Source organism: Larus michahellis, chromosome 9, assembly GCF_964199755.1.
Source record: "Larus michahellis chromosome 9, bLarMic1.1, whole genome shotgun sequence".
Classification (NCBI taxonomy): domain Eukaryota; kingdom Metazoa; phylum Chordata; class Aves; order Charadriiformes; family Laridae; genus Larus; species Larus michahellis.
In genome coordinates, this window is record NC_133904.1 from 7,126,300 (window position 1) to 7,153,832 (window position 27,533).

At 55.0% G+C, this 27,533-nt stretch overlaps 1 protein-coding gene across 2 annotated transcripts; it reads left to right on the forward strand.

Moving 5' to 3' along the window:
• Positions 1–224: 224 nt before the first annotated feature.
• On the forward strand, positions 225–27,506 carry RGMA (repulsive guidance molecule BMP co-receptor a). Of its 2 annotated transcripts, XM_074601350.1 has the most exons (4): positions 225–723; positions 8,782–8,897; positions 21,793–22,304; positions 24,355–27,506. In XM_074601350.1, exons 1-4 carry the CDS (start codon positions 281–283, stop codon positions 25,054–25,056), a joined length of 1,773 nt encoding a protein of 590 aa, XP_074457451.1. In that variant the 5' UTR covers positions 225–280; the 3' UTR covers positions 25,057–27,506. The 2 variants fall into 2 exon arrangements, with proteins under 2 accessions (XP_074457451.1, XP_074457452.1); XM_074601351.1 differs by lacking the exon at positions 225–723 and having other exon boundaries at positions 8,580–8,897.
• Positions 27,507–27,533: the final 27 nt, after the last annotated feature.

Below are 27,533 nucleotides of genomic sequence, written 5' to 3' on the forward strand. Positions count from 1 at the left end.
CTCTGTCCCGTCCTCCCCCCACCCGACCCTGGCTGCCTGCACAGGGAAAGGGGGTGCTGTGCGGGTTGGGGGGGGGGGGAATTTCAACCGGGACACACACACCCACACCCCCCCCAGCTCCCCCTCCGCCCGGCCGGGGGCTGCGCCTTCCCTCCCTCCGCCGCCGCATGCGAACGACGCTGCTCAGTGTGTGCGGAGGGAGGGAGGAGGGAAGGAAGGAGGGAAGGAGGGGAGGGAGGGGACCTCCCTATCTGGCTCTATCTCCTCCGCTGCCTCTCACATGCTCCGGGAGGGCGATGCGGCTCCCCGCGTCCCGCTGAGCGAGGCCGCGCTGCTCCCCGCCGGGGCTGCCCTGCGCAGGGCAGGGGGGGCTGCCTGCGCCCCGCCGTTGGCCTTCCCCCCCCCAACCCCCCCGCCTCGTCTGTGGGTTGGGTTTTTTTTTTCCCCCCACCACTATTTTATTTTATTTGCCTCTATTTTTTTTATTTTATTTGCCTTTTTTTTTTTTTGCTTTTATTTCATTTGGGTTTATTATTTCATTTGGGTTTATTTCATTTGGGTTTATTTCATCTGGGTTTATTTTCGGTTTTATCTCCCCCCTCCTGGGAAAAGCGGGGAAAAAAAAAAAAAAACCCGACAAAAAAACCAACCCACCAAACCAAAAGCCGCCGCTCCCCGCACCGACCCCCGCGGAGGGCTGGAGAGGCTGATGCGGCCGCTAAGGTAAGCGGGGGCGGGGGGGCTACGCGGGCGCCCCCCCCCTCGGCCGCATGCTGCCCCCGGCTCCCTGCATGGCCCTTCCTCCGCGGGACCTGTTGAGGCTGTCGCTGCCGCTCCCCGGCCGTGTCCCGTCCCCCTCGCCCCCCCCCCCCCCCCCTTCCCGGCCTTTTTTCTAAGAAACCTCGTTTCTTCCCATTTTCTCGCTCCCTCTGTCCGGCTTGATACCAGCCCGGCGAGCATGCGGCGATTCATTTATCCGCCCTTCTGATGGGGCTGCCGCTGGAAATGCACCCCGCTGGGCTCAGTCAATTGAATAATTCCTCGCCCGACCCCTGATGAAAACTGAAAACCCCCTCCCCGATATTTGCCCCATTCCGTTGGCGAGCTCATCAAGGCGGAGGGGTGTTTGGGGGGGGGGGTTGGGGGGGAGATCGCGATTATCGAGACGGGAGCGCTTGGTTTGCGGGGACACAAAGCTTTCCCCTAAACTCTCTGTGGTGGCGAAGCGCTGGGCGGTTCGTAGCCTCCGAGGGGAAGAAGCCAAAGGGGTGGTGGTGGGGGGGGGGTGGTGGGGGGGATGGTGGCATCTGGACAGATGTGGGACATGGGGAGGGACGGCCACATCTGTGCGCAGGGAGAGGATGGGCAGCTGGAGCGTGTCTGGCCGGGGGGGGGGGAGACTTTGCTTCTGGTGAACTGAGTCCGTAAATAGCCCATAACCTCAGACAGGAGGGGGGGGACGGGACAGAGTATAGCCCCCAGTCAGGACATTTCAGAGGCACCAGCCAGAGCAGCCTCTGTGGAGGTTTGCTTCCACTCTTGGGACCCGCATGTTGCCCTTCCTAAACATTATATACATTTAAGGAAACCGGGCCGTGTTTGAGAGACAGGTGCTTTTTGTTGTGGTGGTGGTTGCGAGGCAGGAGATGAAAGTTTGGTGTTGTTTTGATGTGATTCTTGATTGCTGCCTGTTGGAGTAATTGCATCGCAATTGCTCAGAGGTAGAATCAATTTCCCCAAATTGAGATTTTAATGGAAGCTCGCAAGCTGCTGTTATGTCATGTGGTTTAAGGCGGCGTTGGATTGCATTTATTTTATAAACTGGATACTTTTGCAGGCGGCGCAGGGATAACAGCACCACCCAGTGGGGCCGCAGCCCCGGCCCCAGCCCCAGCCCCAGCCCCAGTCTAGTCCCAGCTCCAGTCCCAGTCCCAGCCTTGGTCCCAGCCCCAGTCTACTCTCAGTCTCAGTCCCAGCACAAGCCCCATTCCCAGCTCAGCCCCAGTCCCGGCTCCAGTCCCTGTCGCAGCTCCAGTCCCAGCCCTAGCCCCAGTCTAGTCCCAGTCCCAGTACAAGCCCAAGCCCCAGTCCCACCCCTGGTCCCACTCCCAGCCCCACTCCCAGCCCCAGCTATAGTCCCAGACCTAGTCCCAGCCCCAGCTCCAGCCCAGCCCCAGTCCCAGCTCCAGCCAAGCCCCAGCCCATCTCCAGTCCCAGCTCTGGCCTGAGCTTGGAGCCAGGAGAACTCCCAGTGCCACCTCCAAGCCACTCTCACAAAAACTCCCATTTTCATTTGCCGAAATACCTATAGAAGTGCTAGATTAAAGTTGGGTTTTTGGGGAGGTTCTTTTTTTTGCCTTTTTCCCATAAGAAGGAATGTCTCTTTCCCAGATATTCAGGAAAAAAGTTTTCAATCAGCTGATGACACTGACAGTGTTTCATGACTGACAGCACAGGAAAGGTGTCCTGCGGCGGGGTTGTATTTCTGGCCACTGCTGTCAGGAATTGACACGTGGGGACCTGGGCAAGGTCCTTGGCTTTCACAGAGCTTTTTCCATAGGATCCTTCAACCACCCCTTTCTCAACAAGTTGAAGATGCAGCTTTGCAAACGCTCCATGTCATCTCCCACCTTTAAACGAGACCCAGGAGATGTCCTTAGCTGACCTGTTGCTTGGGGGGAGGTGGGGTGGAATTAGGGAGCTGTGTTTGCACTTTGTCAAGATACCAGGAGTATTTAAAAGCAGCAGAGAAAGACTGTCCCATTACACAGACTGGTTTCTGTCTCCGCTGATAAACACCCGGTTCTCTGCAGTTCTTCTGTGCTGTTTATTTTTTGGCAGTTCAGATTTACCCATCTTTTCTGCTGAGCTGACATTTGGCCGTTCGAACTTGCTCTTGGAAACCTCCCGGGCCACCTTTTATTTTCTTTCTTTTGGAGCCCAGATGCGAAGAAGATACAGGAAAGAGATATTGCTTGGTATTTACCCCAAAGAGGAGACTGGGCCAGGAAGACCATCTCCCCGCAGAGAACTAAATATACAGATGGTGAATTCCAGCCAGCCCTCCAAACACTGCCGAACAAGGGGTGGTTACACGCTCCCACGTGTAGGAATCAGGCCTCACCCCACAGGGCTTTGCAAGCCAGGGAAAGGGAGAGACACGAATGAATGCCACCAGTCAAAAAAAAAAAAAAAAAGTTGATGGGATGAACTCTATTTGCCTGGAAATATCCCTGCTCGTTTTGCTTGCTCTCATGGGTGAGACTGGAAGTTCTCCACCAGCCCATCTTCCCTTCCCCTTGTCCAGCCTGGCCGGTGGTGAGCATTTAGAGGTGACTTTTATGGGCTGTGAGCTTGGAATGGGGACTTTGAAGAGAGAGCCCACAGCAAGGTCACCCACGGCAGGGTCACAGAATCACAGAATGGCAGGGGTTGGAAGGGACCTCTGGAGATCATCCAGTCCAACCCCCTGCCAGAGCAGGGTCACCCAGAGCAGGTCGCACAGGAACGTGTCCAGGTGGCTTTGGAATGTCTCCAGAGACGGAGACTCCCCCACCTCTCTGGGCAGCCTGTGCCAGGGCTCTGCCACCCTCAAAGGAAAGAAGCTCCTCGTCATGTTTAGGTGGAACTTCCTATGGTCAAGTTTGTGCCCATTACCTCTTGTCCTGTCGCTGGCCACCACTGAAAAGAGCCTGGCCCCATCCTCCTGACACCCACCCTTTAAGTATTTATAAATGTTGATAAGATCCCCCCCCGTCTTTTTTCCAGAATAAAGAGACCCAAATCCTTCAGCCTTTCTTCATAAGAGAGGTGTTCCAGGCCCCTCATCATCTTGGTAGCCCTAGCTAGGCAACCAAGATGGCTAGGTAGCCCTAGCCTAGTCACCCGCGGCGACTTCAGTCGGGGCTGCTGTTAATCGGTTAATCTGAGGATGCAAAGTTGCGGGTCAATCAAGCATTCTTACTATTTTATTTATTGGTGTTGCCAAGCTGTGTTTTACTCCGCTTTCAACCCGCTGACCTCTCATTCCCCAGCCGGACTGGGGAGCCTGGTGTTCCCAGGGCAGCTGTGGGGGGGGGGGTGGGGATCAGCTAAACCAGCAAACTCTTCCCCGCGCTTTGCCACGCAGGATTGGGTCGGTCTTCAAAGCCCGGCTCCATCCTCAGGCAGGGACTGCAGCAGTTCCGTGAGCACTAGCGAGACCTTGGGGGGGACACCTGCCCCGTCAGCCGCTTTCCCAGCTGTTGTCGGTAGGGTTAGTAGGTTAGTAACCCTACGGGTTAGTAGGGAAGGGGGTTGAGACGCGTATCGGGCAGCTTGGAGGGGCACAGCTCAGGGAGAGCGTCTGCTCATGCTGTCAGCCAGGGAAACTGTAAAATGATAAAAGAAAATGAATTATGAGTAAAAGAAGGGTCTTTACAATGAAATGCAGCATCTTCCAGTATTGCAAACGTGAGAGGTGTGGCTGTTCCTGCAAAAAGATGAAGGGTTTTTTTTGTTTTCTTCTTCTTGGGAGTTTTTTTCTTTAATAAGGGAACTGTTCAGAGCACAGGTGTTTGGTTTTACTTCCACAAACGTTTTGGGATCAGTCATCAAACCTCCCCAGACAACAATTTGGGGGTTTCTGCTCCAAAGTTCCTTTCTTCTTCCTTTAGGGAGCAGTTTGCTTTTCGCTGCTCACCCCAAACATGTATCAGTGCAGAACATTTCAGGATTGGCTTCCTGCACAGGTGACCACGTCTCATCCGGCGTGGTCGAGTGCCTTGTCCTGAGGCAGAGCGCGCAAAGGCACGTGCTGAAGCTTCGCGGAGATTGTGGCGTGAAGAGTGGCCACGCAGAAAGGTCGTGGGAGAGTCAGGAGCAGAGCAGGAGCCCTGCCATCCATTCCTCTAACTACTAGCTACAGCCCTCAGAAATGCCCGTATTTACCGTTTTAGCCCTATAATTACAGGTAGTGAATAATTCCATTAGGAAGGTTGTGAGGGGAGGTATCGCCTGTAAACCTTGGGGTTCAAATTAAGACACGTTTATTCAGCCCCGCTGAAGCCCCCAGCCGTGCCTGGCGTGATGCAGGGCAGAGAAAAGTAAAGCTGAGGCGAGTGATGCCGGCTGAGTTTCCGCTGGGAACCAGGATCCTCCCGCTCATCCCGCAAATCCCTCGGAGAACGCTCTCTCGCCTAACCCCGGCTGCGATTTGCGTGTCACCCCTCCGTAATGACACCAGACAGGAGACTCGCCGCGTCTGTGACCGCGGAGGTGCCTTTGCCCCCGGAGCTGAGCGGCTGCGCGGCGAAACTCCGCTGTGCCTCAGAGCTGTTTGCCTTGTAGCGGTGGGTGGTTTCCCACATACTGTTTGCAAAGAGCATCGGGCTCGGCGCTGCCTAAACGGGGGAGCCCCAGCCAGGCTTCGAGAAATAAAGAAACAGAAGAAAACACAGTCACTCCACATTTCCAAGCCCAGATATCCCCATTCACCAAGGCGGAGATCCGAATTTCACATCACCTGCGTTTCAGTAGGTGATTTAAAGTCCAGATCTTTGATTCAGCTAATGAGAAAGGTGAAGGTTATTTCAAAAATGGGGAAGGGGGAGCAGGATTTCAGAAACGCACCTTATTTGGGGCCTTTTCCTGCTCTGCAGTTACGGTTTGGACACATCTGTTGTTTTCTCCAGCGAAATCCGCTGCTTTGATCGGTGCCAAAAACAGCAATCCCATTTGCAATGCATGATGCAACTGAGCAAAATCAAGGAGAAATTTTGACAAACTGGAGCCAGGGGCATCGGACCGTTGCTTTATGGCAGCACAGTTCTCCCTACGCCAAAGGCAGAAGCTCCAACAAGGGTCTTATTTTAAAAATGATGCTTCGAACCGGATTCCAGTCTATCGTTGCGAGGTGTCAGCTTGCCACAAAACGGCAATACCAAATTGGCGCCTTTGGTCAAACAACCTCACAGCAGCTATTTAGCAGCTGGATTTTAAAAGTTTGTAATTCAGACGGGGTTTTTTGAGTTAAAAATACATAGATCATGCTATATGTGATCAGCCGGGACGATGGCAGAAGTGATATGTTTCAGACTGAAATAAAAGCAGGGGTTGCATTGCAAGAGGACAGGGTGAGAGCGAGAAGAAGGGATTTGGGGTCTGAAATCCCATCCCTTGTTCTCTCCCCCCAGCCTGGGCTCTCCCCAGCTCATGGACCCTCTCCCTCCTCCCTCCAGGCCCCTTCCAGCTCCAGCTGCCTACACATCCCATCAGCAGGCATTTCTTCTTGGGTGGTAGCAGCAGCTGGCAGGGTTTGGACATATTTGCCCCTGTTTGACATCCCCCCACAAAGAGGTGCTTTGGAGTAGGCGTTCCTCCCACGCTGCCTTTGCTACAGGTCTGGATCCGGGCTGCCAGCTTTCATCTCCTGCCCAGCTCAGCCCGGTCTGGCAGCTCTTCCGCACACAGAGCTCCTTCTGACTTTTAGTGGACATCGTCTGAGGGCAGCTGTAGGAGGATCAGGACAGAGACACATCTCCAGTCAAGCAGGCAAGGCCCCAGGATTTTTGGATCCCATCTGGGTCCCAGATGGAAAAGCGTCAGTGTTTTAATTGCAGCTGCAGCCTGGATGAAGCCCCCGGTGAAGCTCCTCCTTTGTTTGGAGGCCAGGGGGCTCAGTTTCCCCAAGGAGAACTGGATAGGTGTGGTTAGACCCCTTTGCTCCGTGGATATTCACTCCCAGCTCCTCTTCCTCCCCTCACCTTCCATGGGATATTTGTTGTAGCCGAATCACAGGTTCGGTCCACAGCAGGAGGAGATCACAAAATCTTCTTGGAGACTTTGAGCTATCATCACTCCAAAAAGCATCCCCAAGAGTGATTGTGAGGTGTAAGAGAGGGGATTTTCCAAGGACAACTAGAAGCAGAGTCAAGGAGCATCCCAGGCCTACCTATACCAAGCTACAGGAGGAAAGATCTGTTGTTAAAGGGCATTTACAGAGTTGGAAGAAGGGTTGTGTAAAACATCCAGCATCCTTTTATTCTTTGTATAAGATCCCCAAGAGAAAGGAGTTGAAACATTAGGATGGCAAGGGGGCACTCAATCAAAGGAGGGCTAATGATCTAAAACAGGGAAGTTAAAGTATATTAATTAAAGCTTACACCCGTGGGCAGGCTCATTCAGAAGTGAAGTTGTCTTAGTTCACTGTGGCTAAAACATCCTTCAAAAGAAATTTTAAATACGTCCAAGTGGGCTGTTAAGGGGATGCCTCTTAGCCCTTTCCTGGGTGGAGCAGACCCCTGGGATGCTGGGACTGCAGGTCCAAGCTACTCGCTTCCTTGTGCTGTGGCATTGCAGGTGAAAGAGAGCAGGATTTTGAAACCCAAAGGGCAAATACCTGTGTGCTTCAAGCTGCTGCTCCATCTACATGGTCCATGCGGGTGCTCCCAGGACTGCCGTCTGCCTGGGGGCTGCCCAAAGGGTCTTTAAGGGGTGCTTACAAAGTGAGATCCCTCAGGACAACTGTACCAACACAACTGGTGAGACTTACCCCCAGCAAAAGCTGAATATCCAGGTCTATATGCGGGCTGGTGGTGCAGGCCAGGCTATGGTGGAGGTCCTGAGAGAGTGTTAGGTACGCGTTAGTCCTCTCCATCAGTCCTCAGCGGGCTGGCAGCAGGATTTGGGGACCCCCGACAGTCGTCCCCCTCTCCGAGGAATGTCGGTCTAATGATAAGGATCTATGAGACTTGCTGTTTCTGAGTCACCTGGGCTTACTTCACCGCTGTCAGTGCCAGCGCGGGTGAATGACCTGGAACGGTTGTGAAACGCTCACACCTAGTGCGCAGCCAGGGCTGGGGCGGCATGGAGGAGCTCCTTGTGCCGGGCGGGGAGGGGCCGTGTCCCAGCGGGCTGGGGGCCACAGCATCACTCTCGCAACCCCTGCCCCGCACAATCTGCTTAGCATCTCCCTGCCTCAGTTTCCCCCCTCTGCTGTACGGTGGCCCCTCGGCTCCAAACTGCTTCATTTTGGGGAAATCCAAAGCGCTCGTTAGGCCCACGGGAAAGCGGCAGGGAGGGCGCGCTGGGTGCCGAGACCCCGGTGGGGTGGGAGGAAGCCCCTCTCCCAGATTGCAACCGAGCGGCCATGCATGACAGCGGGGAGACGGGGCACAAAAAATCCCAAGACTCCTTCCCGCAGCCCTTGTTCCATGGGACCATCGACACCCCCTTGCCCACACACACCCCCCGACCCCCTTCCCCACAGGGCCCGGGAGGGTTTGGTGGCTGGACCCACAGCAGTAACCCCCTTGTGCGGGTCTACCAGGCTCTTTCTTCCCCTCTCCCTCCCCATGGCTGCGGAGCAGGGCGCTCGTTCCTCCGCCCCTTCCACGCCGCCGGAGGAGCATGGCCGGGGAGGCGGGCGGCCGCGCCGGGGAGTGGAGGAGGCGCAGGGAGAGGATGCAGGCATTGGAAGGCAGCCGGGATGATTGATGGTTTGGGCTGGTTTGTAATGGGAGGGGAAGGAGAGAAGGAGGAGGAGGGGAAGGAGAGGAGGAGGAGGAGGAAAGAAGGAGAAAAAGTCTGTGTAATCTCTCAGTGCAGAGGCCACCGCAGCCCGGAGCTGGGGCCGCCCGTCCCTGCATCGCTCCGCGGAGCCATGTGGGGCTTTTGATTTTATTTTTTCCCAAGTCTTTCTTTCGATTGATTTATTTTTACCTTTTGTTTTTCTCTCCCTCTCTTCCCTTCTCCTTTTTTTTTTTCTTTTTTTTTTCTTTTCTTTTTAAACTCTTCTTCCAGGGAGAGGATAGTGGTTAAAGCTCGAGCTGGATGGATGGGTATGGGGAGAGGGGCAGGATCCACAGCCCTGGGACTTTTCCAAATCCTCCCTGTCTTTCTCTGCATCTTCCCTTCAGGTAAGGAACAGCCTCTTTATTTTGAAGATTATTTCCCCCTCACCTCCCCTGTATTTCTCGCAGCCTTTGGATAGCCGCCTCCGTTCCCCCTGTCTCTGGGCCTCTTTCTCTCTCCCTCTCTTTTGCAGCAGTTTGCCACATGTTTAAAATAAGCAAGTGGGGCTCAGTTTTGGTGTGGGTCGTGTCCGTCCCCCGTCCCCCCCCCCCCTTCCCCCCCCTCCCCGATTCCCTTTTCCCCAAGCAGCTGCGGTGGGTGTTTTTCCTTGACCTCATCTTCTTTGTCTCCCCGCTGCCTCATCCCACAAGGAAGGAGATGGTCGGAATCAAAGCAATTCCCGGGGAAGGCAGCCGGGGGTTGTTGCTGACAGCGTCAGGCAGGTTACCTTGTTCTCCCGTTCCCGGGGGGGCTCTGTGCCTTGAAAGGAAACGGGGGGTGGGGGGGACGGACGGGACACCCCCACACATTAACACCCCAGATGCCAAATTTCAGCCCTTGAGTGCAGTGGGGGGTCCCTGCTCCGAGACCCCCCGGGAAGGGAAGAACCCGAGGGAGGTTGCGGAGAATGGGGCGGGAAAGGGGGTCGTTGCTTTGTGATTTTTGGGAAGTTCGGGTGTCTGTGGGGGGGGATGCTGCGCGGCTTTATGGAGGGGGGAGCACGGCCCCGGGGCTCACCTGGGCCCGGCAGCGCGGAGGGCGGCGGAGGATGCGCGGGCGGCACCGAGCGGGATCCCCCTTCTCTCCCGGCGCGTTTTTTTTTGGTGGTTTTTTTTTTGGGGGGGTGAGGAACTCAGCACCATTATTTCGTTGGAAAACTTAACACAGGAGCTGTTTTGCTGTCCGAGGGCGGGATGGCAACCAAATGGTCCGGGCAAGCATCGGCTCCCCCGGGCGAGCCCTCGCCCGCCGGCCCTTCCTTCCCCGCGCCCCCCCCGGCCGCTCGCACCGAGCGCCGGGCTCTGCCTCCCCCCTCCCCAAGCCCCGGTTTGTTTGTATTGTGTCAGAAAAGGAGAGAATTTCAGAATTACAGCTGAAAACGCCATCTGTTTCCAATGAATCCCCCATAGTTTTTCACAATGTTTTTGGCAGATCTCTGCCTGCAAATTCCTTCAAGCCCTGAGTGCTTGTTTTTGTTGGGGGAGGGGAAACCCAGTCCACAGAGGCGGATTTGTTCCTTCCAAAACTCTCCAATTTCTTTACCTCCTTTTTTTTTTTTTTTTCTTCATTTGCAAGGGTTTGGCGGGGGGGGGGGGGAAGGAGAGAAAGCAGAAGGGAGAAAGAAAAGCCCTAACGCTTAAATCCCCCCCCTCCCCGTTTATCTTTTTCGTTTAGTCAAACTTTCCTTTTTTAAAAATGTAACTTATTAATTTTTAAATCGCCTCTGCCTTTCTTTTGCATAACCGTAGGTGAAGCAGTCTTGCACACACATGCAGTAAATAAATAAATAACTGCTTTACGCCCTTCCCCCCCCCCCCACTTTGCCCTCTTAGCCCTGCTGCAGGAAAGCGAACGTTTTCAGCGCTGCCCTTGGCGCTGAGGTGTCCCCTCTGGTCCCCGTTTCTCCCAGGGGATTTCCCAGCAGGCTGGAAGCTGAACACCCACCCCCCCCCCCCCTTTTTTTTTTTTTTTTCTTTTTTTTTTCTGGAAACTCTGGAGCTGTTCCCAACGTGCGTTGCTTAACGTCCTTTTTCGGAGCGTTTTGGAGTTGCAAAGCGTTGAAGGCGGGTGAGATTTACGGTGCAAGAAAGAACTTGATAGGAGATCTGGCTGGCTGCTTTGTTTGATTCTCCCTTCAGCAGTCAAATAAGGTGCAAAGAACTGGCAGAACGGGGCGATCCGGAGCCCGCGGGAGCGGGGCGCAGGCGGAGACGGTGCTCCCCGTGCGCCGGGGCTGGGAGCACGCCGGGGGCTTTCGTCGAAAGCTTTTTTTGGGGTTGGGAAGGTAGTGGTGGTGGGGAGGGGGGAAAGAGGGGGGGATTTATTCCCTGGAGGAACTTTTGCCTGTTTTTCCCTACTGCTCCCTGGGATTTTGTGGGTTCCCAGCAGGTTCCCAGCCCCGAGGAAGCTTCGCACCCCTCCGGAGAGCCCCGGCTGAGCGGGGCCGCTGGAGGCTGCCCAAGCGGGCGCTCGGCGTGTCAGATCAGTGCCTCGCCGAGTCCTGCCCTATTTATTTATTTGCTTAACACCCCCCCACACCCCCCCCCTACGCGCACACCCCGGGCTGGATTCCCGCTTAGGCTGCTCTCACACCGATGGGCTTCACCCCGCTGCCTCCTGGGCGGCCCCCGCCGTCGAGCACCCTTGGGCTGGGGGGCACCGGTGTGGGTGTCCGTCCCCCCACCACCACCGTGTAGGTCGGGGTGACCTCTGAGCGTGGGGCAGCTGGGGAAGGAGGTTTGGGCAGAGCAGGCCACTGCTGACACCTTCCCTGGCAGAAGTCCTGCTTGTGCCAAGTCCCAGCGTCGGATGCTCGTGGGTGCTCTCCCCTCCCGCCTGGGACCCTGATTTCCCCGGGGTGCTCGGCTGACCCCCCCCGTGCCTCCCAGTACAAGCTCTGCCGAGTTTTCTTGCAAATCCTTTTGTTACCCTCCTGTACTTCCAAAATCTGGCCCTGGGTGTTTTGCCCCAGATGTCAGGCTTTGCGCTCTCTCCCTCGTACTCCGGTTTGCTTTGGCTTTCCCGGTTTGTCTTCAGCCTTGCCGTTTCGGCTGTAATACGCTCCTGCCTCCCCCCCCCCCCAAAAAAAAAATACATGAGATTTTCCTGCTCTTGGTCCATCTGAGCAATGCAGTATGATTCCAGATAAGGATCCGTCCCTACTGGAGGTGTATCGGCTCGGTTGATAAATGGCTTTTGTCTCAGCGGCAGGGAGGGACGCGATCGCAGCATTAAGCCGAAATTGAGAAGGGGGGCTTAGGGGCTGTTAAAACAACACCTCCACAACGCCGCGACCGGGGAGCTGTGCTGGGGGCCCGGGAAGGTGGCGGCAGGGGAGCAGCGCGCCTGTGCAGGACGTTGTCGGGGCAGAGAAGAAGGGAGGGATTCAAAACGTAAACCTGGAAATATTTTGGCTTCCCTGTTTTGTTGCTCGCTCGGAGCTGGTCTCGGACTTGGAACAGGGAGTTCTCTGCGACTGCCAGCAAGGCTCGTTGTGGGGCTGGAAGGAGGCGCCTCATTTTTAATGCAGGTGGGGTGGATATGTTGCTTTTTTCCACAGAAAATCCTGAAATTCCCAGCCCTTCGTTATTGGGAACGGGGGGCTATAAAGAGTGACTTTGGGTTTATCATGGCAGCAGCTGAGGTTTCCTTCTTTGTGGCCCAAAGAGCCGTGCTGGGTCGGATGTGCCCATGAAAGTGCTTGCAGGGCTGGGCAGCCATAAAAACTTCCTAACCTGGGGGCTCTGCTCCGTCTCTGCACCAACCTGCTGTCCCCGGAGCACCGGGCTGCCGCGCTGGATCAGGGCCCAGGGACAATGAGTTTTGTGGTCTCTCTTCTGGCTCCCTGGTGGGCACATGCCGTAAAGCAACCGTAGGCTCTGGCAGGGCAGCGCATGGCCCGAGTGAGCCCCTCCTCAGCCTATCAGCTCTTTGGGAGACCCCCCCCCCAGCGGAGTCCTGCAGCTCCCAAGGGCATGAGCGTTAGGAGGACAGCAAAGAAGATCAAAGATGAGGGGGTTTGGTCCATTTCATGGGTTTGATTGGGTTTTTGATTTGCTTTGCCCATTGGAGCAGACACCAGACTAGGAATAAGGATGAGTGTGGGAACCCAGGACCAAAAAAAGAGCATTAGGGTCCCAGGTGGATTGAAGGGGCCCTGCAAGTCCAACAGCTCCCAAGGGGATGAGTGTTAGCAGGACAGCAAAGGTCAAAGACGAGGGTGTTTGGTCCACCTGGATGGGTTTGGTTTGCTTTGCCCATTGGAGCAGATGCCAAACGTGGAATAAGGGAGAGTGTGGGAACCCAGGACCAAAAAAATAGCATTAGGGTCCCAGGTGGATTGAAGGGGGCTGGGGTGAACTCGGGGCTGCTGCGGGGCAGGAGTGATGTGTGCTGGGGTGACAGGGAAGGGGTTTCGGGGAGCGTGGGGGATGCTCAGAGATGCAGCTGTGGTGTGGGTCAGGTCAAGGGGGTGCCTGGCGTTTTTCTGGCTGTCCTGGCAAATCCTGTCTTGATGCTGCAGATCAGGAGGGATCTGTGCAGGCAGGGCCCTGCCTGGCCGTGCACGGCACCCGGTGCGCGCTTGTAAGAGGAGAGCCCCTAAATGCCTTTAAAAAGCTTCGTACCCTGCACTTGGCAGCTACTGGGATGAGAAGAAGAGGATATTTATTCCCTTGTCCGTGAGCTCTCAAAATAACAGGGCATTCGATTGTAGCCTCAAGATTGCTTTGCACTCAAGTGCAGCCCGGCTGAGTAAATCACTGCTTCACCAGCTGAAATTCCTGCAGCAAGGGGGAGAATTGAATTATGGCCAACTGCAAAACCAGATGCCATCCCCTTGATGAAGTCATTGGGCTCTTACTGCAGAGAACAAGCTGGCTCCTACACACACGCAGCCCTCGTAGGCGCAGACTGAGCCGCTCTGTCTAACGGCCCGGCCGGGGTGTGTGGGGCAGCCAGGGGCTGGCGTCCCTGCAGATGGGAGAACAGTAAGTCCTTCAGGGTGGAGCACCAGAAGGGTGTCGAGTCCCACTTTCAGCTGCCTGAGCATCCCGGGGAGTTTGGCCGTTGAATTCCCAACAAGCAGAGCTATCCTTGCATATATGGGGTTTTTATGGGTCAGGCAGAGAGCAAGCTCCACTTGAGCCCAAAGCACTTTCTCCTCCCTTGGTTTCCTCTCCTTCCTGGACAGCTGTTGACTTTGGTCCCCAAAGCCCTAGTAATGATCTATGGCATTTCAGGTTTTGGACAAGCTACTTTTTTTTTTTTTCTTGCCTTGTGACACACTCCAGACGGCCCTTCCTGAGATGACGAGGACATGTGGCAGGACGTTTTAGGGACAGATCCTGGCTCTGGGCTTTGCCAGCCCACAGCGATGTTGAGAGCATCACTGTGCTGGGGTTGGGAGGGTGCGGGGCAGTAGGACTCGGCGGGGGGGGGCGGGTCTGTTGTAGTTAAAAAGTTACTTTTTCTCCAAAAATTAAAACCTTGAGCCCAGGGGAAGCAGCAATCAGGTGCATTTGAAAATAAATAAACCTCTGAAGGTCTGTGGCTGTGAAGGAGGAACAGCTATTGTGGCTTCCATGGGATGTGAGCGGTGGGGAGCGAGTCCGGTGCCGGTGGGAGCCCAACCCGCAGGAGGGGATCCACTAGATCCCCGTGTGGTCCCAGCACTAGTTGGGTGCCCGCGTGGGTATTCGGGGGGCTCGTGGTGCTGCTGCCTGCCAGCCGGGCAGCTGCCACCCCACGCCCTGCGCGCAAACCAACGCCTCCGATTGAGATGCCGCAATTTTTTTGGCAGGCGTTTAATTGTATAAATTTGCCTCATCCAGATTTATGTGCTCCGGGCTTTTCTCCATCTCTTCGTTTCGTGTCTCATTTACCTCTGCGTTTGAAGGGTTGAAATTTCACAAGAGCACGGCGAGGATGATTATTCCTAGAGGGAATCCACACCTGTGAGCAGAAAGCGTTTCCCTGCCAGCCCCGCCGCTGCCCGGGCGAGGGGGAGGAGGGCGAGGGACCTGCTGCCACACCTGGGGGGCCCCCGGGCGCTGGTGGGTGGCAGCCGTGCCTTCAAAGGCACCCTGGGAAAACAGCTTCGGCGTGGGGAGAGGGATGTCTGCTGGAAACCCGAAACACTCGGCGATGGGGGTGGTTGGTGGAGGTGGCCTTGTCTGGGTACCGCTGCTTCAGAGGGACTGGGGACACGGGTGGTGTTGGCCAGGGGAGGAAGCTGAGGGTGATGGCTTCATGCAGGGGACGAGAGAGCGAATCCACCTCTCTTCCCGCCGGGCTCTGTCTTGGGTGAAACCCTTCACTTCCTCAGCGTCCTCACCTGTAAAATGGACCACTCCCCCTCGAGGAGATTTACCAGCTCTTGAGAACTCTTGGTGCAAGCAGCCGGGCACTCCCCAGCTGGGAAAGCCCAGGTGTGCAGCACCAGCACCGCTTTCCAGCCCGCGGCACCCTGTGGCGGGGAGCCAGCTTCATTAGCAGCTTTCTGCAGATGGAGAATCAGAGGAGATCACTTCCCTCCATCCACCAGCTCACAGCATGCACCCATGGAGCAAAACCCGCATCCTCCAAACTGTCCACCAGCGCTGCTTCCTCCAAGCTGGTGGAACCTTGACGGTTGTGGCAAAGGCAACGCTGAAGCCTGAATCCCAGGATGAAGTTCTAAGAGTAAAGTCTGTGACTCTGTTACTGCTTTGGCTGTAAACGCTGGTTCCTCCTTTCAGCCCATCGTGCCTCCCGCACTTCCCAAGATTTGCCGGTAATTCTCAGAGCAGCATCGTCAGCCGCTCACGGCCCTGGCTATGAGCTCCATGGTTGATGCCCTCTCCAGTGGTGTGTGCTCGCCCTGCTCCCTGCATGGGGATGTCGAGGTGAGCGTGGAGGAGTGATGCTGGCCGGGGAGGCGCTGGGGAGAGACACGTTCGCCCCCGCTAAGCATGCCGGGTCAGTGGTAAGCTGACTCTCGGAGCCAAAAGAGCTGACTAAGTGACAGGAACGATCAAGGGCTCCTTCGGCAGCATCCAACAGTTCATGCCCGTGAAGACACTGCCTCTGCTTTTTTCCTGCCTGTGCTTGCCCTGTGTCTCCGCGATGCCAGGAGAGGAGAGATGGGGGGCCATGAACTCGGTGCTGAGGACAAAAGGGAGTTGGCCGTGGCAGGTCCTCCAGATGCTTTAGTGATTGACGCAGGTTGAAACGAGAAAGCTTCCGTGTCCCTCGGTTGACTTAGAGAAACTGGAGAAACCTTTCCCCAGCATCCTCTTGAGCAAGACAAAGACTGGGTTAAAAGAAGCTGCGTGGATTGAGGTGTGCTCTTGGATGCATCTCGAGTCACTCTATCAACACGTCCTTTGTCTGGATTTAATGCATCTGCTGCTTTTGCCAGTGGAAAAGAGCACAAACACCAGGCCCCAGTGCGGAAGGTGGCCCCTCCGAGCCAACCTCCCCTTGCAAAATATGGGCTCCAGCGCTTTAAGAGAGCCAGGTTTATTTTTCTCCTTCAGTTCCCTCCTCCTGGTCTTCCTCCCCCCACTTCAGTGCAACTGAAACCTGATCTAATCCCTTTGCACATGGGTAATTTATTGGTCTATTGGGCTTTTCTTGATGGCAAATTGCATTGTCTTTCTTCCTGGGTTGAGGCTTTGGAGCAGTTTGCTGCATTCCTGCAGCTCTTTTCTCAGGGCTGATCTTTCACACCCCCTCTGAGCACAGTCAAATCAGTTTTATTGGGCCCCTTTGTTATGCAAACAAGGCAATAATAACCAGGCTATTATTCTCCAAGATTGTGCTTGATTAACAGTTCAAAGGAGGTCGCTGGAAGAGCCCGGCGCTGCCATCGTGCACAAATCCTTTCACGAAGCTTGGGTCAGGTGGCCCTTGGGTCTTCCTCTCCCCACGGTGCCCTTTGGGGCTCAGGAGAGCTGCTCCTGCCCGTGACACCCCCTCCATCAGGGCTGCGGACGGCACTCATGGGCTCATTTCTCTCCCTGGTGTGACATGGCATCAGTTGACGTGTGTTGGCCTTGCAGCCCACGCGGGCACCAAGACGTGAGTCCAGCGTGGTCGGCAGGTGGGGTGGCTCCTGTAGACTTCCCCAATGGGACGTGGACAGGGCAAGAGGCTGGATGCAAAGGGCTGATGTCTTTCATCCCCTCTGGTTTTGCTTTGGACTCCTGAAATCTTTCTGGAAGGGATCCTGTCAGCTGGGTTTTTGAGGAGCACTGTGGTTTTATTAACTCTCTTGGGGTCATTCTGGTGCTGGTGGTGACGGCTGTCCGCCCAGGAGCTGAGCAGCCCACATCTCCTTGAGGCTGGTAGATGTTGCTGGTATTTAGCACCTCCGAGAATCGTGCCTTTCCTATTGAGGTGTCAGCATAAATATGTTTATTTAGATTACTTAAATAAATATGTGTTTAGGAGCCGAAGTCTAGGTGCTCAGATCTGAGGCCAAAGGTAATTACGTTTTACTGTGTTCTCCGAAAAAGCCTTTTACTGCATGTGTGAGGCTTGCACATCTACACTTCAATCCATATATTTGGAAAGACGCGGGATGATGTATTTGCATCACATGTGGGTGATGAAATACTTTCCAGCCCGTTAGTAACCAAGAGGATATTAAACAACATCTCTTAGCAGTGAGCGCTTTAAAATTAACAGGTCTGGTTAACATGCATGCAGGAGTCTCAAAGGATTTGGCTTTTGCTTTCTGAAATTAATTTCCACTAATTGTCTTTGCTAGAGAAATTCCAGCAGAACAGAGGAATTGTTGATTTTGTGCTCGTTTTCTGAAAAAGCATGATTTGGGTAAATGAAATCCAGGCAACCTGACACCAGCTGAAGGGAAAATAGGGGGCACCGATAATTAAAAGGTTGGTAAAAGTGAGATGTTTGCAAGTAATGTGTTTGAACACTTGATTTAGCAGCGTGTAATATAACGTACCGATGACGAGGGCAGAGCAGTGGGACCCGGGTCGTGCGATACCCCAGGTTCCTGACCGAGTAGGAGCTCGCCCGGGCAGGTGGACCACGGGATCCTTGCAGGATGGATGACTGGCGCTTTGCAAACTGGGAGCTCTGGAAAAGGTCACGGCCAAACTGCACATCTTGGTGCCGGCTGCGGTGCAATGCCCCGGCGAAAGGGGTGACCTCGGGAGAGCGGGGAGCGCGCGTCCCACATCGGTATCGCCCCAATGGGTGGTAGGTTTTTGCAGGAAACGAGCCTGCCGGAGGGCGGTGTGATGGTAGGGCTGGGCAAACACCTTCCAGCAAGAACTTAAAAGTGCAGACCGTTTAAGCTTATCTAGAGGATTGACAAGTGACTTGATTGCAGTGTGTAAATATCTTTGTGGGAAACGGACTGGTTACTAACGGACCTTTTACTGCTTTGGAGAAAATCGCTGGTTCTTTTTATGTCCTTACAATGAAGTCAGATAAAATCCACTTAGAACCAAGACCCGCGTTTTGTAAAGGTGATAAACTCCTGAAACGGCCCGCTGAGGAAAGGGGTGGCCTTTCAGACTGGGCAGACCGCAGAAGTCCTCATGGGAGGTATACCTGAACAAACAGGGGGCATCGGGCTGCGCACAGGGAGGGGGCCGTCTTGGCCTTGGTGATTTAATGATTTCTTCTGGCTTGAAACTTTCTGAAATCGTTGGTTTCAAGATACCGAAGGAATGGGGAGGTTGGGAGGTGGCTGGGCTACCAGGGGTTGAAGTCACCCGTCCCCAGGGTGAAGGGCCCCTTGCGGAGGGAGGAGGGTGGTGGCATCACCCGGACCCCTGGAGGTGTCTCAGAGATCCCAGGAGAGCTGGGTTCCTGCTCGAGAGGGGTTTGTTTCCGTGCTAAGTCATCTGTGGTTGAAAAACAGATCCATTGTTGAGTCGATGGAAAATAGATTATGCGAAATTGAATAAACATCGTTTCTTGGCCCGGGTACAAATGAGCCTGCACCGCCTGTGCCAAAGCTGCTGCCAGAGGGGACGAGGCAAGGCAAGGCAAGGCCGGCTCGTCGGAGGGGGAGAGGGTCGTGCCTGCTTTTCTCCATGGCCTTCATCAGCTGTGGTCCTTCCCCAGCAGCGCCACGGCTTTGCCAAAGCCTTTGGCCACCGGTGCGCTTGGAGAAGCCTCTCCGGGGTAGCCCAGGCATGAGGGGCCAGGGAGGGCGCGCGGCCCCGCTTGCACACACACCGCCTCTGCCGCTCGGCACCTGGCTTTGGAGATCTGGCCTTATATGGGGCCCTGAGCGAAACAGCGAAAAAGGGACGGGTGCCAAAAAACCCGAGCGATAACATCTTAAAGAAGAACGCTCCCCCTTCAGGCCCAGGGAGGAAGGAGATGGGCTTCCCTGCCCATGGTTTTGTTGGGGTTTGTTGGGTTTTTTTTGTTTGTTTGTTTGTTTTAACTCAGTACCTTATAAAGTCATGCGTGACCCTGGGGCGGTGCGGCGGCGAGGGATGCTCGGCACAAGGACGTGTTTAGCAGCGAGTATCTGGGGGGGCTGTTTTGCAGCAGCCCACCCTGTGCGTAGGCTGCCGCAGCTCGCGCTTGCATCTCCTGATCCAAGCAAATGAAGCACGTCCTTAAAGAGCAGCAGGCTACGGCTTTATTCCTACTAAATAATAAAAAAAAAAACAACTATCTACACAGCGGCCGAAGGGCTGGGCTCTGCGAGCTGGACGGGATGCTTTGCACCTTCATGCCGGTGCCTCACCGAGCCGCCAGGCGAAGTGGGGTGTGTGGGTCCCGCATGGCCAGGGACGCGTCCTCCAGCTCCTCCCGGGGCTGTGCTGGCAAGTCTGTCTGCAGTGACAGCGCATTCGGTTTGGTCACACGCAACCTCAAGGCATCCTCCAGCTGTACATTAGCATAACTACTAGGAGAGCAATGCTTTTAATTGCCTGGTGCCACAATTGTTTGGGATAACTGGCAGTGGCGGCACTGGTCACACTCCTGCGTGGTTTTTTGACTCCTGCCTTCCACTGGGAGTGTCCTGGGGCATCTGCAAAGCCCCTTGTCAGAGGGAGCGAGATGCATTTTCCTTATTTTCCACCCCGATAAACCTGCACCGTGAGAATCTCGTCCCGAAACACGCCTGCGTGCGCTCCCCATGCCAGGAAGTTCATTCCTGTCACTCTGACTCTGCTACCGTGCGCCATCGCCTGCATTAAATGCCATCCCTGACTTCTCCCTCAGATTTTCGGCACCATGCTGGCTATAGCATATTGCAACAGCCGTGTGTGAACCTACAGCCTCCCGAGCCAAGGCGGGCAGCGCTGGGGAGCAGGGCTTTTCTTCCTGTAGGTAACGAGACAGCATTTCGTCGTGTTTCTCATCCGGGAGAAAGGCCGAGCAAAAAACCCTCCGTGGCAAGGCGGTGGCTGCGGTGGGGAGCCCACTGATAAGCAAAGCGTCTTTGGTGGAAAACCACACTCTTGGGGTGGGGAAAAAAAAGGGACATGAGATAATAACTGTGTTTTCAATTTGACCCATGGGTGCAGAAGGCTTAGCAGAAGCGTGAGCCCGTGTCCCAGGTCAAAAGCTTGTTACCGTGTCGCCTCTGGTCAATGATGAGTTAAAGGCTTTTCACGGTGCTTCTTGCAGGTTCTAATGGGATGGTGCCAAGCCAAAACAGCTCCTGGGTTCTCGGTGCTGTTGCTAGCATCTGAGTTTAGTAAACATGAATTTTAAAACTGTGAGGAACCTGTCACCATTTCCTATTTGCACTTCACTCTTCTTGGAAAGGGAGAGGAGGCAGGCTCGTTTCTTAAAGCCGGGCTGCTCGGTGTTTTATAGCCTTGGTCTCCCTTTCTGATCTTCCAGCACCAGCTATGTTTAGGTTTCCAGCACTGCGATGTTTAAAAGTAAAACATACTGTTTTCCCTGAAACAATACTGGGTTTTGTAACTTTCTTTTTAAACAAATCTGAAATGGTTTTGGCACAGATGCCTCGCCAGCCTCCTTCTAAACAAACCCCGAGACAGGAACGTACGTGTACGCCTGCGAGAGGCACCACGAAAGCATCTGGAAATGGTGGGGCTTTTCTTCTTGTCCTTTTTGTGCCCGAGTCCGTCCTGTCTCCAAGCCCTCCGAGGGGGTCGCTTAAGAGGAGGGGAAGGAAAAACACCATGAATTTGAAGTGGTGTGAGCCTGGGTTCACCCAGCACGAATCCAAACTGGCGCGGGCAGAGCAGAGTCTGTGCGACATCCGGGGATGGCCGTGTGCTTTTTGCACAGCCGCTTTCAAGGCTGCTCCAGGGAAGCAGGCGTTGGGGGAGACAAAAAACAACAAACGAACCAGGATCTGAATTTTCTCTGCTTTCCTCTGCCTTGCTGGCGAGCACCGGGGCCGCGGCTGAGCCCGGCGAGGGCCCTGCTGCCTTTGGCTTCGCCTCCGCATGGGCGACGCAAGGCGGGTGCGAGGGGGAGGCGGGGGCTCTGCTGGCATCCCCGCACCCGGCCGCGCCGGTTTTTCTCCTCCACCTCTTGTTCTCTCTCAGTGGGCCTTGGCTGGGAATGGGCTGCCGGGGCTTGGCAGAGGCGCACGGCAGGCAAGAAGGAGGTTTTTTGGCTTCTCCTCCTTTCCGGGGGCACGGGGACATTGGCAAGCGTTGCTCCATGCACCGCTGCAGCCGTGAGGGTGGCGGGGTGGCCGCTGGCTCTGCGGCAGGGTCGGTCACGGCACAGATCCTGCTCTCACCCCGGCGTGTCGATGTGTCTGGGGCACAGCGGTCATGCCGGGGCTGGGTTTCCCCGTGCCCATGAAAGAGGAAAAGGAAGGCAGACAGAGTGCTGGTAGAGCTCGGTCTGGACACAACGCACAGTAATTCATGCAGCACAAAGCTTTGAATGTCAAACCCCAAAAAGGCATTAAAACCCCCACCTTTCCCCCCCACATTGATGATTCTCCCTTATCGCTGCTAATGAATATGTCCCATTCTTCTACACCCTGGTTTTCCCCCAGGAGCATTACTCTAAAGGCTGGATGCTCTTTCCCTTCTTGGCTTAAATTGGGGCAGATCCTGTTGGTTTCTTTGGCTTTGATGCAGGAGAGTTGAGTCATGTGAGAGGGTCACGTCTGGTGAGCGAGGCCCGATCATGCGGTAGAGCCAATGTCACGAGTTTGCGCTGTGGGCGGAGGACACCAACCTCTTGCTGGGGGTAGAGTTGGATGTCCCACATGCAGGCATGCAAGCATTGACCGCCTTGTGTTTCCCTCCCTTCCCGCAGTGACATCTCCATGCAAGATCCTCAAGTGCAACTCTGAGTTCTGGGCGGCCACGTCGGGCTCCCACCACCTGGGCACGGAGGAGGCGCCGGAATTCTGCACGGCGCTGCGCGCCTACGCGCACTGCACCCGCCGCACCGCCCGCACCTGCAGGGGCGACCTGGCCTACCACTCCGCCGTGCATGGCATAGACGATCTCATGGAGCAACACAACTGCTCCAAAGATGGCCCCACGTCCCAGCCCCGCCTCCGGACATTGCCCCCCGGGGATAGCCAGGAGCGCTCCGACAGCCCCGAAATCTGCCACTACGAGAAGAGCTTTCACAAACATTCGGCTGCCCCCAACTACACCCACTGCGGGCTCTTCGGGGACCCTCACCTCAGGACTTTCACAGACACTTTCCAAACCTGCAAGGTGCAAGGGGCTTGGCCGCTCATAGACAATAACTACCTGAATGTCCAGGTCACCAACACGCCGGTGCTGCCTGGATCCACGGCCACCGCCACCAGCAAGGTGAGCCTCGGACATGTCCCCGTGAGCAGAGGTGGGCAAGGGAAGAGGTGCTTCTGAACAGCCTTTCTTCCCACCCTCTGTGTCCTCCACTGTTTGCACATCTCCTTGGGGAGGGTAAGACTGGGTGGGAGCTCTTCTGAATTTGAGTGTTTGGCCTAAAATATCAGACACCCATCCTTCCTCTTTCCTTCCACCATGACTTGCGAATGACCTGTGGTTTCTTCCTGAGCACATCCAGCCCCATCATGGGTAGCAGGCAGAGACGCTGCAGCTCAGAGGGCAATCATGGCCAAAGTCGGGGATGGCAAATTAAGAGGGCTCCCACTTGAGGGACTCCAGGTTTCTGTGAACAGCCAGACCAGGAATGATGGTGTCAGCTTTGGTCACCCAACGTCCAAGAAAATCCAGGATAGCCCTCCAGGGAGGCTCCAGCTTGCAGGGAACATCCTGGAGGGAGCTGAGTTCCTCGCGCTGCCTTCCCCACTGCCCAGGCTCAGAACTGTCTTTGTGGTTTGCAGCCAAGTCAAGGCATTTTCTGGGGCACGTTCTTTTTCTGGTGGTGCTTTGACAGCCTAAATAAGCATCCTGAAGGTGCAGGACAAACACTGAGAAAACCCAAGTGAAAATGTGTTGCTGTGATGCATCAGGACTCGTGTGACCATGGCCTCAGCTTCAGGAGAGACCTGGAGCTGATGAGTTGTCATGTTGCTCCGTGGTGCACAAGCTCTCAAGCTAACAGGCCACTTTTTGTGCCGAAAAAAGGGAGGCTGAGCAGGAGCCAAAGCTTCCAAAGAGCTTCCAAAAGTTCCTGCTTTTGGAAGATGTCCGCTGTGTCTGGGAGATCTTCTCCCTGCATGTGGGGAGAGGAGAGAAGCACATGTAGGACAGGGACTGCTTCTCAGCTCTGGATGTCTCCTGTTTAGCCTGAGCTGGAGCTGGCTTTTTAGTTTTGACTTGTCCCTAAAAAACCTCCTTAAAGATACTTAACGATGCTCTCAACTCCTTACCTACCAAAAGACATCAAAACCTGCTGAAGCTTGCAGGGAAATCTGGATTGAGGGAAGCACTCCATAAGGACCCCAGGGACCTGCAATTTCTAGGCTGGATCCCAGGATCACCATCTTAATTGAGCCTTTTCACCCGTTATCTGCCTCACGGGCTTGTGGTGAGGAGGGATTAGTCATGAGATCTGCATCATGAGCTGTGGAAAGCATTACTGGGTCATTGCTAGAGGACCATGTGCTGCTGGAAAATGTGGGAGTCTCTCAGTCCACGGGGCTCTTCCTTTGTTTTTGCATGATGTTCTCTGGTCTACCCTCCATCCTCCAGGCAGAGATGGGGCTGGACCCAGAGGAAGTAGCAGGAGACAGGTAGCCAGGACAGCAAGTGTGTGAACCTAGCCAAGGGTGGGAGCCGTGTTGGGCTCAGTCTGCTCCCATATCACCCCTAGAAGGGCCTGCCCACTCAAACATGCTGAACATGTGTGTGTCTGCATGGTTGAGATGGAGCACGGCACGTTCTGGTGCCCAGAGGAGAAGACTCTAGTCTGTGAGTAGCCAGGGAAAGGAAGAGGTCCAGCCTTTAAGATGTAAATGCCATCGGAGCCAGAGAAGAAGCTCCACTGCCTCTAGGAGAGTCAGGGCTCATCCCCCTCTGCCGACTGCCAGGCCCTGGAGGCAAGAAGTGCTGCATGCACAGGCATGTCACCACAAGCCTGTGAGTAGTGATACTCCAACCAGCGCTAGCTACAAGGGGGGTCCTGTGTTGGGCCTGGAGATAACAGTGTAGATCCAGGTGGTACATTCAGTCCAGTGTCCGGGTCTTCACTCCATACGTGGTATCCATATCCCTGTGCTGAAGCAGGATGGCCATGTCTGGGTGCCTAAAAGTTAGGGTAAGTTCTTAGGATGAAGCACCTGCCCATGACCACAGTCCCGGCTGGGCTGAGGAGGTGGCTCCTCCATCTCCCATGCTGCTCCTGGTGGTGGCCCCGTGCTCTCAGGTGGTCATTGCTGGTTGTAACTCTGCTCCTTTCTTTCCTCCCTCGCAGCTCACCATCATCTTCAAGAGCTTCCAGGAGTGTGTGGACCAGAAAGTGTACCAGGCAGAGATGGACGAGCTCCCTGCTGCCTTTGCCGATGGCTCCAAGAATGGTGGGGACAAGCATGGAGCCAACAGCCTGAAGATCACCGAGAAGGTGTCGGGCCAACACATCGAGATCCAAGCAAAGTACATTGGCACCACCATTGTGGTGAGGCAGGTGGGCCGGTACCTCACCTTCGCTGTGCGGATGCCGGAGGAGGTGGTCAACGCTGTGGAGGACCGGGACAGTCAGGGCCTCTACCTGTGCCTCCGTGGTTGTCCACTCAACCAACAGATTGACTTCCAGACCATCCGCTCAGCTCAGGCCACAGAGGGCCGTGCTCGTAGGAAGGGGCCCAGTCTGTCAGCCCCACCCCAGGCCTTCACATACGAAACAGCCACGGCCAAGTGCAGGGAAAAGCTGCCTGTGGAGGACCTCTACTTCCAGTCCTGCGTCTTCGACCTCCTCACGACAGGGGATGTCAACTTCATGCTGGCTGCTTACTATGCCTTTGAGGATGTGAAGATGCTTCACTCCAACAAAGACAAGCTGCACCTCTATGAAAGGACACGGGACCTCGCCCCAGGCAACATGGCTCCCTCGGGGACCTCCCCCGCGCTCTGGGTAGCACTGCTGTGTTTGAGTCAGTGTTGGTTGGGCTTGTTATAGAGGTTTGCTCCTTCCCACCGTGGAGAGCAGGGAAATGGGAGCAGGAGGGGACCAGGGATGAGATGGCAGCGCTGGACAACGGGAGGTTGGATATCAGAGCCGCATGGGTTGTCCTCAAATCTCAACCCCTCTCTTCAGCATCAGGTCCTCCACCTTCCCAGCTCTTGCCTGGGAAGAATGTGCTGCCAATGGGATCGGTCAGGAGTTTTTGCTGGGCTGTACCTTGTCTGACCTTCCTCGCCTCCCCTTCTCGTCGTCCTCCTCCTCCCAGTAGCATGGGTGCCAAGGAGCCCCCTCCTCCTCGTAGCGCTCCCTCAGGTCCCGAAAATGCACGTAGTGACTGTGACATTGGCGTGTGCAACCGTGGCTTTGTCTTTGGAGAGCAGAACCTGCAAGGAGGGCGCGGAGCAGCGAGACGGGGCCAATCCTGGCCCCTGACAGGGCATATCCCGCTCTCCCTGCAGCCCCATCGGTGCAAGGGGCCGAAATGGTGGGGAAGGGTCCCACCAGTGCCAGGCATCTTCTGGGTGGAAGGGGAATGTGTTCCTCAAGCCTCAGCTTGCGTTTGTTACGGTTCAAAGGGCATCTCCTGTTTTAGCCAGTTCATTCGGCTGATTCACTTGGTAGTTGTATTCCTGGCTCCCCTGTCTCTGCCCGGACCCACCGAGGACTCTTGATGGCAACGGGAGAAACCTGGCCAGTACTCAAGCGGTTTCTGTAACTTCTGCCCAGTGTTGGATGAGTTCCTTGCGCCGTTTGCTGCCTGGTCCCCTAAAACTGGCAGCGGGGAGGCTGCTCAGTGGGAGACCCGACCCACACCTCCCTCCAGCCCCACACCCCCTCACCTGCCCACGGCTCGGCCGGGCCCTGGGATGGAGCAGGAGCATCGTGCTCTGTTTGTTTGCTGCTAGGTCTCTGCTCTGCTCCTTGTCCTGGGGCCATGACTTGCAACCCCATTGCAGACCAGTTGCACCTTAAGCCCTTCTGGGCTTGTATCAGAAATGGGGAAATGTCAGAAATCCAGCCAGAAGACAGGATGCAGCAGAGGACCCCCCCCCCCCTTGACTGTCCCCAAATGTCTGTTCCCTGCCTTGAAACCATCAATGATCTCCTTCCCCCACCACGCAGTGCTGCCCATCTCCTCCTCTTCATGTTCCTCTGTGGTTCACCTCATCGCCCGCTGAACAAACGGCAAGACCACCTTTGGTCTGCCTCTTGGAGAGACCTCTTGATGGGTTTCCCCTCCTTTCCTCAGGGGGAAGTTCCCAGAAACCAGCCCCACACCACGTCTCACTCTTGGGGGCACCTCCTGCTCTCAGGGGAGGTCTCTGGGCACGATGAGACAAGCTAGCACCAAAAGAGGTGGGAACAGGCTACGTTTGGCAGTCTGAACTGGTGCCAAGAGGCAGCCTGGTGTAAATACTCTACGTGACTATTCATTGTGTCCTAACAGCTCTAGAGCTCCATTTGTAAAGCAGCAGAGAAATGCAAAATTGTGTCAATGGATGTAATTTATATTGTCTCTTTAATATATAGAGCCCTGGCATTGATCTCGTGTGACTGTACAGATGAAGAGATGTACTTGGTTTTTAAATGTTTAAGGAAAGAAACGAAACAAAAAGATGTGTTTACTACTTTGCTCCTTGCTTTGTTTGCTGGTGCCCCAGGTGTTCTGTTGAGGGAGATTTGGAAATAAGGATATCACAGCTCGGAGGCGCTGCAGAGAGCAGCCACTGGACCACGGCACAGGACAGTTTTTGGCTTCCCAATGCACTAACTGCTGATTTGGACTTTTTGTTTCCTTTGTTAAAGAAAGAACCGAGTTCCTGTCTTCCCTAGAAATTGAAAGCGCAAGTTTTGAACGTCAAAATTTGTCACTGGGTGAGAGGAAGCTTTTTTCTTCCTTGCTGTGTTGCCCCATAGATTACCAGCGGCTGTGCAAAGCATCCCTCTGAAGACGCGGAGCTTCTTGAAAGCAGTCTTAGCCAGCCAAGCCACAGCGTGCCAACAAGTCAATACTTCCCTTAGCACCTCCCTTTCCCATGTAGCGATCACCCTACGGCACGATGAGCTGTGGTTTAGGGGTGATTTCCAGCCAAGGAAAGTCAATTTGATTATGGCGTGGCTCAGTCCCACTGTCCGGGTGAGCACTCCAGTGGTGGCCGTCTGTCGCGTGGTGGTTGGGTTATCCCTATTTTAAAGGCAAACAGTGAAGCACTTTATTTTGGTTGTGTTTGACCCAGTTCTGGTTAAAGGTGAAGTGTGGCCAAGAAAGACCCGATACTTGGAAACAAAAGAAATACATAAGCAAAGGCGGGGGGGGGGCATTGCAAGAAGGCCCCTCTCCCCCACCTCCTCCCCGCGTTGAGACCCAGGGGAGTGTCACCGCGTGTATATACTGTAAATTATTTATTGAGAGAAACGCAAGTAAAGTTTGAGGTTTTTTTGACAATAAATGAGTGGGTCTCGTTTTGTTC

What these genes read in the sequence shown, in the direction of transcription:
- RGMA (XM_074601350.1), top strand. Translation starts at nt 281, where the DNA reads ATGCTCCGGGAGGGCGATGCGGCTCCCCGCGTCCCGCTGAGCGAGGCC. An exon ending in AGGCTGATGCGGCCGCTAAG is followed by an intron (nt 724 to 8,781) that starts GTAAGCGGGGGC and finishes CTCTTCTTCCAG; the next exon opens with GGAGAGGATAGTGGTTAAAG. An exon ending in CGGCCACCGCCACCAGCAAG is followed by an intron (nt 22,305 to 24,354) that starts GTGAGCCTCGGA and finishes CCTCCCTCGCAG; the next exon opens with CTCACCATCATCTTCAAGAG.